This window comes from Schistocerca americana, chromosome 1 (genome assembly GCF_021461395.2).
Source record: "Schistocerca americana isolate TAMUIC-IGC-003095 chromosome 1, iqSchAmer2.1, whole genome shotgun sequence".
NCBI lineage: Eukaryota > Metazoa > Arthropoda > Insecta > Orthoptera > Acrididae > Schistocerca > Schistocerca americana.
The window spans coordinates 200,097,344-200,109,306 of record NC_060119.1 but is presented as its reverse complement, the minus strand read 5'-3'; the positions used below and the strand labels follow the sequence as shown (position 1 = coordinate 200,109,306).

Below are 11,963 nucleotides of genomic sequence, written 5' to 3'. Positions count from 1 at the left end.
TAAATATGAACTCTATAGCTTTATTTGCTTGAAAGATACAGTAAATTTAAATTATCAAAATTTTCAGTTAAGCATCAGATCATCATTTCCTCTACACGAAACACATTGAACGATGACAGCACCTTATTGAATCATTAGGTAATAGAATATTTGTTGTAAGGTTTAGTGCATAACAGTTACTTTTGTTCTCTAGTTATTTATCGGAAAGCACTTTGGTGCAAGGCTATTGGTCATGACATTCTATGTTAAGAAGGAAATTGTATTGGTTTTATGTAAAAGAATTTAACTTTTATTATATAATGGATATTACTATTACTTTATTTAGAATGTGAAAGTGGTCAAGCTTTGATTATTTAAATATGTTAAAAAGTAAAATAATGTAGAATAAGCTGTAGGAAATCAGATGGACGGCTTCAGGGAAAGGAACTACACTAGTCAGTTGAGTGACGACGTTGGGCACGCGGCAGACGCGGACGGAGAGGGGCAGAGGGGCAGTTGGGATTGAGACGCGAAAGCGGACAGGAAGTGAAACGACTTGGAAAATTTCGCTGTGTGCGGTGTGGCGGAACTTCGTCTCTGAGCGGCGAGCAGCCACGCGCCTGGCGTGAACTTTCCGCGTAGATAACGAGGTAGAGTATTGGACTTGTATTTTGCGATGAGATTGTGAGTGATCGAAATGTGTCAAATGGATATGAGCTCGAGTGTAACAGTAACTCTCGATACGATCACTTTCGCTATTAATTTGCTTTCTGAATAAACATTATTCTAACCAAATCGCTACTATGTGGCCTACATCATTTATGGGTCGTTAATTTAGTTCCCGATATTATTATTACTGTTATTGTATGTTATATTAACATTGTATGTTTCATACAATTTCTAGAACTTGCCATCAGCCAGACAGTTTAATCAAAGGGTCACAAATTTGTATTTTATGCAGTGTAATGCGACATGTGCGGTTCAACCCCTAGACGAGTTTGAGCCAAGACATTTCGACGAAGAGGAACTGCATGTGAGTCCGAACATCTTTGGGATGTTAGCTCACAATATGTCTCTGTATACTTTCGAGTAGGTCGCTTGACTATCTTATCAAATCGTGTATGTAAGTAATAAGACATGATCTTAGATGGCTGTTACTTTTGTATCTCTTTGTACACAGTTCACACAGGTGGATACATACAACACAACTATGCATTACGCAGGTAGGACGTCATGTGGTGAACATAATTTTAACAGCCGATGAAATGCCGAACCATAATAACGGTAGTCACCAAGTGTAAATAATGTCTGTAACAGTGATGAGCCACGTGTACATGGTGCGTGTAACATATTAGACGAACAGTGTATGACACCAATATAATTTAAGATAAAGATAAGTCCTTAATACTTTCATTAGACCGCAAGCTCCTCTGCGCTTACTATAAAACACGTACAGTAGATTACAGAGAACGTAGGGACAAGCTCATTTTGAATTGCATTTGAATTACGATGTTTCATAGCTCTGTATACTAGATGAAATCTATGGAAACTCTTGTCCAGTCCAGTATGATGGTTTTGACAGTACCATATACCGAGATCTCGTCCCCTTTGGTGAAACTATGATGAAAAGTTTTCAGGGTTGTATTGTGCCGCTTAGTATATTCTGGGTGTTCAATAGAGGTGATGGCTTCGTATTTCTACACAGTTTAACAAATGATTTAGATTAATTACTTGTATTAATTAGGCAATTTCGTTGCACTTGAGCCTGGTATTTTTAGACAATAAATCATATATTAAGTGCTGAAAATTGAGTGTGGTCTTTCAAAAGCATGATTTACTCTCAGAGATAGTGATAGTTTAGTGAAATTGAGGAATAAATATTCTTACTCCTTTGCAAAGGCTACTAACGCTATCTGACCCGTAAAAACACATCAGAAGTCATTATAAAGCATAGACTGTCGTATACACTGCCGGAAAAAGTTAGCACACCAGGGAAGACTATGTTGATTTTGATTTGATGATTGTACATGCTACATGGGGAATAGTAGATGTACTGATCATTCTTTCACCGTCGTCCGCTTACAGAATGATAGTGGCAAAGGTGCATAAGTGCCAGACCGTCTTCTGTATCTGCCCTTGAATATGGAATGCACACAGCCAGGAGACAGTGTGGTGTAAACGTGGGAAGCAAGCGAGCGATAATGCTACAGAGGTGCACTCGTGCTTTCTGTAGCCAACCAAACAAGTCTAAAAGCGGTCTACTTTTGCCCGTGCGAGTGGCGGGATGGTCCTTTTGGAGAATTCCATATAAGTGGGACGTGCTGTGTCAGTTGTGCAAAGATGCTGGTATGAGCTGTCACGTGAAAATCCTCACACCCGTGGACGGGCCTCTGGGCGTTCACACAGCACAGACTCATGCTAGGATGGTGCATTGTAAGGGCAGCAGGGGCAGATCATACAGATACCACAGCACAGATGAGAGAGCTTGTGAGCCCAGATGTGTCAACACAAACTGTTGTTAATCGTTTATTAGCAGTGTGGCTGGGCACGCGTACCTCTGCTCCGTCTTCCATTCACGCCACAGCATCGACATTCAAGGCTCGACTGGTGTCGTCATTGGTTTACTTGGAAAATGGTATGGTGCTTCTTGGTCCACAGTGATGAAAACAGATTCTGCCTGCACACGAATGATGTGGTCTTGTGTCGTTACATAAACGAAATAAGTAGCTGCCATGACAGCAAGGAACTTCAGTTCGTTCGCTAGAAGATGGAGGGAGGTCTGCTTAGAAGGACATTGTCGTTTGTCGCACGCAAAAGGATACATTTACATGTAACAAAACTCAGTAAACTGGCATCATTTTACTAACTTATGGCTTAAACTGAATAAGTATTATAACGTAAGTGATGGTAGCTCCAATAGTTGCTACAAATAAGCTTAGATCAATATCAAAGAAGCCCGCAGCAGAGAAGTTCATTCTCTTGATCGACAGACAGAGGACGTCAGAGGTAGTTTCTTGCTGCAACAGGATCTGAAGCTTCGCCAGCAGCTCGCCCACGGTGTCAGCTAGGTCTGCCGCAGAGGAACACAGCCAGCACATTGCCAGCAGGCTGGTGGTTATAGCCAGCACGAAGAGGCAGAGAGAATACGTGGCAGCGCGTGTCTGGTGTGTGGGGTCTCGGTCGCTCTGTGCCAGCAGTACGACGTTGTACGTCAGAGTGACCATCTGGACCGCGTGCTGCAGCACGGACAGCAGCAGCGCAGGGCCAAAGTGGTGTCCGCAGAGGCGGGCGGCGCGGTGCAGGGCCAGCCTGGCGCGCTGCAGCCGCCGCAGCTCGCCCCCCGCCGCCCACCACTGTCATCCGGAGGTCACCGCCTCGTCCAGCTCCGCCTCCCCGTGCAGAGGCGGCCGCACGCTCCTCACCAGCTGCACGCGGATCGCCCCCATCCGGTCTCGCACTGCCAGCACTACACCGACGAACTGCAGTTGCCAAAGAAGTCCGTATGCTCCCAAATGGTGTACTATTTTATTCTTCCATGTACTATAAGAACCGTCCACTTCTGGGGAAAGTCCAGTAACGCAAGCGAATATAGTAAATACTCCAACCATAACAACAGCACTTAATCGAGTTTTAGTGAAAGACTTCCTGGCGTAGCTGTGTTGCTTATGTGAAAGAAGTTTGTCTACTGTTACAAACAACTCAACAATTTCACACAGATGCTTGTTTCTTGTAGTTAAACAAGTAGTTAACAACACAACAGATGGCAGCCACATCAACAGTAATCCTAATGCTGTGGGTATTTTCTGGAACGGTAGCTCTGCACCCACTGGTTTCGAGCAGGACTGGGTATAGCTGCAGTATGAGCCGACTGCGGTGATCCCAGTCAGCCACATCACAGTTAAGCTGATCCTGACGATTATCGTGGCCATCCCTCTGTATCCCGTAGCTCTAACGTATGCATCATCATTATTCCAAGGAAAGAGGCCACACACTCGGCTTACCTCGCACAGGGGCCTGATCGCATTCTTGAAACTGTAACTATCCATTGTTAACGGCATATTCTTAAGAAACACAGAAGTACTATCATTCGGAATACCGTTTTGTATCTACTTCGTATTTGCAGTACATATTAAGGAACTATTAGTTCACCTTTAGCTAAGAGAAAACAGTCCCACCTCACATTTATTTGTTAATCAAAAACCTCCAGCGACTGATAATCGAATGTCGTAGGTGTTCACTGTTTTCTTTCGATACCAGCCTGTCCAGAAGTCTTGTTCCATTCAAACTGCAATGACGCTCACAGTGTCACTTATATAACAGCCTTCCTATTTACTGTGTTATCGACTTTGTGTCCCCTACTTTAATTCTCTTATGGTCACTTCATTGATTCTATGCAGCTCCCGAGATAGCCGCTTGCTGTAATTGCGTATCGATTCCGTAACCTGTTAAAAATTTATTAATTCCTTTCTTTTGCTAAATGAGTCCCTTACACACTCAATATTTATTGTGCAATAATATCGTGTCAGTAGATAACTCGAAGTTCGGAGGCCAAGAAAGGCGCAATATTATTATGCAATACTTGTGCCCGGAACCTTCAGTTAATACTCTGCCTTCGTAGCCAAAATGCCGGCGGTCGATGGCGTACATCTTTTATGTACTGGAACTATAATCGCTACATGTTGCGAAAAGAAATGCAGAAGGAAGCGGCGACGGGCGGAAAGTGGTTTGCAAAGCGTTCCTCACACGGTACTAAGAGAACGTGCAGCAGAACTAGACGGCCATAGGATTTTTTTAATCATGAACTAGGACTCTTTCAACGAACTGTTGAACTTCATTAACCCTTATGTACAAAGAAAAGATGGTGTTCGTACTCTCGTCGGATTTCGCTTCCCGCAAAGCTGGAAGCGACCTAAAAACCGGAAAAAGAGTAAAATACTTTTCTGCAGATGATCGGTAGGTACTTACTACTATGTATTCCTGCAATAAATAATTCAGGGTTAAAAAATATATCGGCTCAAACACTTGTTTATAGTGTAAAACACAATGATTGATGCGTTTCGGAAGTCAAGCTTCCCTCATCAGAATAATAAAAAGTAAAAGAACCTGTTAAAACTCGCTAAAGTGGAACATCAACCAGGCACAATGAAATTGATAATAAAATTAAAACTGTGGTTTCACCGCCAGACACCACACTTGCCAGGTGGTAGCCTTCAAATTGGCCGCGGTCCGGTAGTATACGTCGGACCCGCGTGTCGCCACTATCAGTGATTGCAGACCGAGCGCCGCCACACGGCAGGTCTAGAGAGACTTCCTAGCACTCGCCCAGTTGTACAGCCGACTTTGCTAGCGATGGTTCACTGACAAAATACGCACTCATTTGCCGAGACGATAGTAGCATAGCCTTCAGCTACGTCATTTGCTACGACCTACCAAGGCGCCATTACCAGTTAATATAGAGATTGTAAAACATGTACCGTCAAGAGCGATGTTCACCAATTATGGATTAAATTAAGTATTCCAGAAGCTACGTACCTTTTTTGCTAGTCTCAAGGCCTTGTCCTGTTCCAGACCTCACGCCAGCCTGCGTGAGCTTAAACGCGTGCCTTTCGGCTTCCTGTCGTAGTGGATTGGCTGTCTTGCCAGTCCACAACAAAAACATCCTGGCTACTTCCCTTGTTGCAGCCGTGTCTTCCAAGGTGCATCTCCACATAGTCCTCAAAATATAAAAAACTCTAAAATGGTGCTGCCTATGGTGTTCAACATCTAACCACATGGCTCTCTCCTTTATCGTCGTAAACCGCCCGTGCGTCTTCGTTCATACCACACACCACGCGGCCAAATACGACACGGAAACGCGAGTGAGCTCACGCGCAAGTAAACAAGGAAGTCACAGAGATGTCTATACAAACAGATAACGTATACATGTTCCAAGGACCTCATGAAATGATGGTATCCTGCCCATTTCTAAAAATATAGTTACTAAAAGAAACCAGTGAAATGTTTGAAACAGATATGTTGAAAGGGTACAGTACCGCCCGACATTGGAAATAGGTACAACATACTTCACTATTTTGTCAGAACAACACTTTTTTGTGAAATAACTCAATTTCAATTAATACAGCGAATCCGGATACCAGTGTGGGAAAGAATGACAATTTATTTATTTAATTGATCACATGTGCACTCCCACAAAATAAATCCCTACATCCAGTTTGGTGAGATCTGTGAAATGAATGAATGTATGGTCGTCTGCTAACCGCAGATAGTGAATGTGAATATATGATCATCTTTGAGACGATCCTTTGGCCACCTTTGGTGGAACCAAAGAGATGAAACTTACTGGAGCTTTGAGCACCTGAAACGTGGCTGACCAATATGGTAGCATGGTCTTCCCCCACCTCGACAGAGGTGCGAGATGACCTGAAGAACGGCCATGTTTCAGCACTCTGCCGCTGGATCTTGTGTTGTTAAGACCGGTCTTAGCTGTGCTCCATAAAGACAAAAGAGTGGAGAAATGGTATGCATGTGGAATATTTAAGAGTAGTTTGAAATAATAATTTCTCTATTTCAGGAACTTTTGTGGGGAGAATTAAATGTCAGGCAGGTAATATTAATGGGATCGTAGTAATCTTCGGAAGTGACCAACGGCCACAATGAAACCACGTGTAGCAATAAGTTGAAATACTTCCATGTGCTTAAGTTAAGCTGAATTACTAGCGTGTGTACAATAAGTTGAAATATTTAAGAAATAGCGTGTGTACCATAAGTTGAAATATTTAATAAATGGCGTGTGCACGACTTGAAATTAGAGACGAGTACTTCCATGTGGTGAGTACTGTGTGAGTCTCAATCTGTGTATGAGACAAAGGATAAAGAGAAGTACTCGTCCATGGTATCAGTTGAGGACTCGCGTGTGTGATGAATATGTTCTTAATATTACTTTGCGTGATATGATTCCGTGTGACGCTTGATTCAAACTCTGAGAGAAAAGCAAGGTCAGTCAGCCGTCTATCCAGCAACGCCACTTGGCTTGCATTGCACAGGAAGGCGTGCATATATCTCCAGAGTTCATAGTAGGAAAGTAGAATTACAAAGTGGGGCAGTGTCGTGTGAAACTGGGATAAATACTAATTGAAGTGGGAAAGCTGAAAGTGATGTTGTGACTATTCCCTGTGTTGTATTCCATGTTGCAGTGTGGTGTATGTCATGTAATTTAAGTATGTGTGGTTTGCATGGGAGAGTAGCTAGGTAGTTTCAGAGGTAGTGGGTTATGCTTGTTCCTTCTGTACCGCTCGATCTGGGGAAAGTTTCGTGATGATGATTGTGAGAGTCAAAGTGTGAGATATAGTAAAAGATCCACCATTATTGTTGTAGGTTATAGGATTTGTGTGTTTAGGTTATAGAATTTATCAGAATAAATAAGATAGTGAAAAGAAAAAGATTGGTGGACTTTTCCTTCGAAATGTATGTTGTCATGATGTCCCGAATTTATAATGTGTGCGCCATTCATATTCAGTGCGGTGGCCACGTGTTGATAAAAGCCGTTAAATAAAAGAAAAAAGAAAATGTGGTGTTGCCAGTGCGTAGGGAACAGTCAGAGTTCTGTAAATTACTGATAGTGAGAAGTGCGTTTCCGTTGCGTATTATTCATACAGGAGGTTAATTTGTGACTTGATTGTGAGTAAGAGAGTTCATGTTACTCGATAAATAAGAATGAATCCACTCGCTTGGCAGACCACTCATCTTGCAGGCCTGACTGCTTGATGCCATAGTATGAGCAAGGGATGTGGGTGCCTCTCGTAATTTTGACCCTGCCAGGATTCTGCTGTTAGGGTTTGCTGTTAAGTTTTTTTTATGGAATGTATTGTGATAGTGCTAAGAAGTAAAATTTTTTTGTTTGCAATTTCTTTCTGGATTGGTGAGGATCTTTTATTTTTTTAATGTAATTAATTGCTATATCGTTCAAGGCTGGAAGATCGTTGCATAATTTTTTTTGCGTAATGTCTGTAGTAACTAGGTTGCAGTCGAAAAGTGTAGTCACCATGGAGAATAGTGATTCTGGCGTGAACGTAGCAGTGCAGCAGGAAGTAGGTGTCTTTATCTTTTTTTTTTTTTTTTGTGGGGTTTAAGTTCGCTCAACTACTGAGGTCATTAGCGCCCAGTCACAGTTGTTAGAGCACATGGAATCTAGTAAAACTCAAGTGGAGGGGGGTCTCGAGAAAGTCCTGACTAAGATGCAGATAAAATAAGTAAAAAAGTTAGATTCTTTGGACAAGCCAGTCAAAGTTATAAAACGCAGAACACGAGCAGCTGCTCGAGCGTCATCAGCTAAAATATCCGGTAAAGTAGATGGCAGGGACAGGACAACACGAGATTGACTGAAGCGGGGACACTACAATAAAACATGGCGCACTGTTAATGCTTGACCACAAGGGCACTGCGGGGCTGGGTCACCGGAGAGCAGGTAGCGGTGGCTAAACCGGCAATGCCCAATCCGCAACCTGGTCAGAAGGACCTCTTCTCGCCGAGATGGTCGGGAGGAGGTTGTCCAAGCAGTTGGGAGCGGTTTTACTGCCCGGAGCTGGTTTCCTTGGAGGGATGACCAAGCATCCCACCACAACGTTACAAGGCTCTTACAAACAACCCCACGAACGTCAGATAACGGGACACAATGGGAGGCTGGCCGAGGCAGGAGGACTGCAGCCTTGGCTGCAGCATCTGCAGCCTCATTCCCAGGCACTCCTACATGTCCGGGAACCCACAGAAAGCTGACAGGAGAACCATTATCACCGAAAGAATGGAGGGACTGCTGGATCCGTTGAACCAAGGGATGGACCGGATAGGGAGCTCCAAGGCTCTGACGAGCACTGAGTGAGTCAGAGCAGAGTACATACGATGGATGGCGGTGGTGGTGGGCATACTGAAAGGCCAGATGGAGAGCAAAAAGCTCGGCCGTAAAGCTGGAACATTGGTTGAGGAGCCGGTATTTAAAGGTGGCGGCCCCGACGACAAAGGCACAGCCGACACCATCGTCAGTTTTGGAGCCATCAGTGTAAATAGAGGTGCGACCGGCAAGTCGAGCACTAAGTTCGACAAACCGTGAGCAATACACTGCAGCCGGAGTACCCTCCTTCGGGAGTGAGCTGAGGTCGAGATAAATATAAACCGGAGCCTGGAGCCAAGGTGGTAGGGAGGGCAAAATCCAATTGTCGAAGCAGGCGACAGAAGCAGACTCCGGGGGGGCAGCAGGGCAGACACATACAACCTGTACTGACGGTCGAGAGAATCGGCGAAGAAGGACTGATAAGAGGGGTGGTCGGGCATTGACAACAGCCAGCAGGCATACCGACACAGCAGTACGTCGCGCCGGTAGGTCAATGGTGGTTCGGCAGCTTCAGCATAAAGACTCTCGACAGGACTAGTGTAGAAGGTTCCGGTCGCAAGACGTAACCCCCGATGGTGGATGGAGTTGAGACGGCGTAAGAGGGATGGCCGAGCAGACGAGTAGACGAACCTCCCATAATCCAGCTTCGATCGGACTATGGACCGATACAAGCGAAGCAGGACAGTGCGATCCGCTCCCCAAGATGAACCACTAAGAACTCTGAGGACATTAAGGGAACATGTACAACGGGCCGCCAAATAAGAGACATGCAGAGACCAACAAAGTTTCCTGTCCAATGTGAGCCCTAGAAACTTGGTTGTTTCCACGAATGGGAGAACAACGGGACCGAGATGTAGGGATGGCGGAAGGAACGCTTTATATCGCCAAAAGTTGATACAAACCGTCTTCTCTTCAGAGAACTGGAAGCCATTTGCCATGCTCCATGAGTATAGTCTGTCTAGACAACGCTGAAGGCAGCGCTCCAGGGGGCATGTTCTCCGGGCACTGCAGTAGATAACGAAGTCATCGACAAAGAGAGAGCCTGAGACATTAGGTGGAATGCAATCCATAATTGGATTGATCGCGATGGCAAAAAGGGCTACACTCAAGGCGGAGCCCTGAGGCACTCCGTTCTCCCGGAGGAAGACGTCGGACAATACGGAACCCACACGTACCCTAAACTTTCGATCCGTTAAAAAGGAATCAATAAAAGGGGCAGGCGACCGCGTAGGCCCCACCTGTGCATAGTGCGGAGAATACCTCCTCTCCAACAGGTATCATAAGCCTTCTCCAAATCGAAGAACACGGCTACCGTTTGGCACCTTCGCAAAAAGTTGTTCATGATGAATGTCGACAAGATCACAAGGTGGTCAACAGCAGAGTGGCGGCGACGAAAGCCGCATTGGACATTGGTAAGTAGCCGTCGAGATTCAAGAATCCAGACTAACCGAGCATTGACCATGCGCCGGGGAAGAGCTGGTCACCTCGACGGCCCCAGAGGGCCAGGTTTCGAGGAAACAACGCTACAACTGGCGGGAGGCGGATCCTGTTCCATCGAGTCGTCGCCAGCTGCGGCCGCTGTCCCAGGTTGTGTAGGAGGGGCAGCATCATTTGCCGACGAGAGGCCAGCTGAGCGCCTGGCAGCAGAGCGTCCCGGTGAAACTGAGGACGGCTGGGAGCAGTGACTCATGGATGGAGCGTCAGACGAAACGCGCCGGGGTGGAGAGGGGGATAGAGACTTCTTCTTGGAGGCTTTCTTGGAAGTCCGAGGAGGCACAGGGATGGTGGGCTGGACCCGAAGAAGGTCCTCACGCGCGGGGTCCATTTAAGAACGCCGAACCTCGGAAGCTGGGGTCCGGAACGTTTCCCCAATGGACGCTTGAGAAGAGGATCGCTTCTCAGGCGGCGGGGGGGAGGAGGAGGAAGGGTGGCCCCTGGACCAGAGGGGGCGGGGGCCGTGGGGGAGGAGGATTTGAAAGGGAGGGATTTGGGAGGTGGAGGCATAGACCCAGGATGGGGGGAGGAGGTGGAGGGGGGACAGGATAGGGATGAGGATACCGTGGAAGGAGTGGACACGACTGAGGCAAATGAAGTGGTCAACGTCACGGGATGGAGGCGGTCATACTTCTTCCTGGCCTCAAAATAAGAGAGACAATCCAAAGTTTTGAGTTCTTGAATCTTCTTCTCCTTCTGATACGCAGGGCAGCCTAAGGATCTAGGCGAGTGGGTGCCAGGGCAATTAACGCACCGAGGTGGTGGGGTGCATGTATGTTCCTCACGAAGAGGACATCCACAATCGCCACAAAGGGGCTCAGCCTCACAACGTGACGACATGTGCCCAAAGCACAAACACCGAGAACAGCGCATGGGAGGCGGGACATAAGGTCGCACGTCGCACCGGTAGCACATCACCTTTACCTTCTCCGGGAGAATGTCCCCCTCGAAGGCGAGGATAAAGGCCCCGGTGTCGATGCGACAGTCTTTGGGGCCGCGCTGGACTCGCCGGACGAAATGCATGCCTCGGCACTCCAGGTCGGCCCTGAGCTCCTCATCAGATTGCAGCAGGAGGTCCCGATGAAAAATAACCCCCTGCGTCCTATTCAGTGCCAGATGCGGGACAATGGACACTGGGATGTCCCCTAGTCGGTCGCACACCTGGAGCGCCGCCGACTGTGTGGCGTAGGTGGTCTTTATAAGAACGGACCCCGAACGCATTTTACTGAGAGCCTCGATTTCCCCGAAGATGTCCTCGATGTGCTGAACAAACAACATGGGCTTGGAGGTGGCGAACATCCCCCCATCGTTTCGAGAACAGACCAAATAGCGGGGGAAGTACTTCGCCCCAGGCCAGCGGGCCCGTCCCTCCTCCCGGGTAGTGGCCAAGGGGGAAAGGGCAGGAGAACCAGAACCAGAGACAGTACCTTTCCTTTTGAAAGACTCGGCTGCAGAGCGACCTGATACGTTGTAGTGGGACGAAATTAAGCGTCACCCATCCACCAATGTCAGCCCAGTTTGCAGGTGACTATAAGTTTAATTTAGTTTTGTTTATGTATTTTTCTTAATATTGGTAATAGCTGTGAATTATCTAAAAGTTTTGTAT

At 46.4% G+C, this 11,963-nt stretch overlaps 1 protein-coding gene across 1 annotated transcript; it reads right to left on the bottom strand.

The window, feature by feature from the left end:
• Positions 1–2,846: 2,846 nt before the first annotated feature.
• On the bottom strand, positions 2,847–3,425 carry LOC124618259 (gustatory receptor 68a-like). The gene is made up of 2 exons (XM_047145337.1): positions 3,402–3,425; positions 2,847–3,332 (listed from the first exon to the last, which is right to left on the bottom strand). The coding sequence occupies exons 1-2, from the start codon at positions 3,423–3,425 to the stop codon at positions 2,847–2,849; spliced, it is 510 nt and encodes a 169-aa protein (XP_047001293.1).
• Between the last annotated feature and the right edge of the window lie 8,538 nt (positions 3,426–11,963).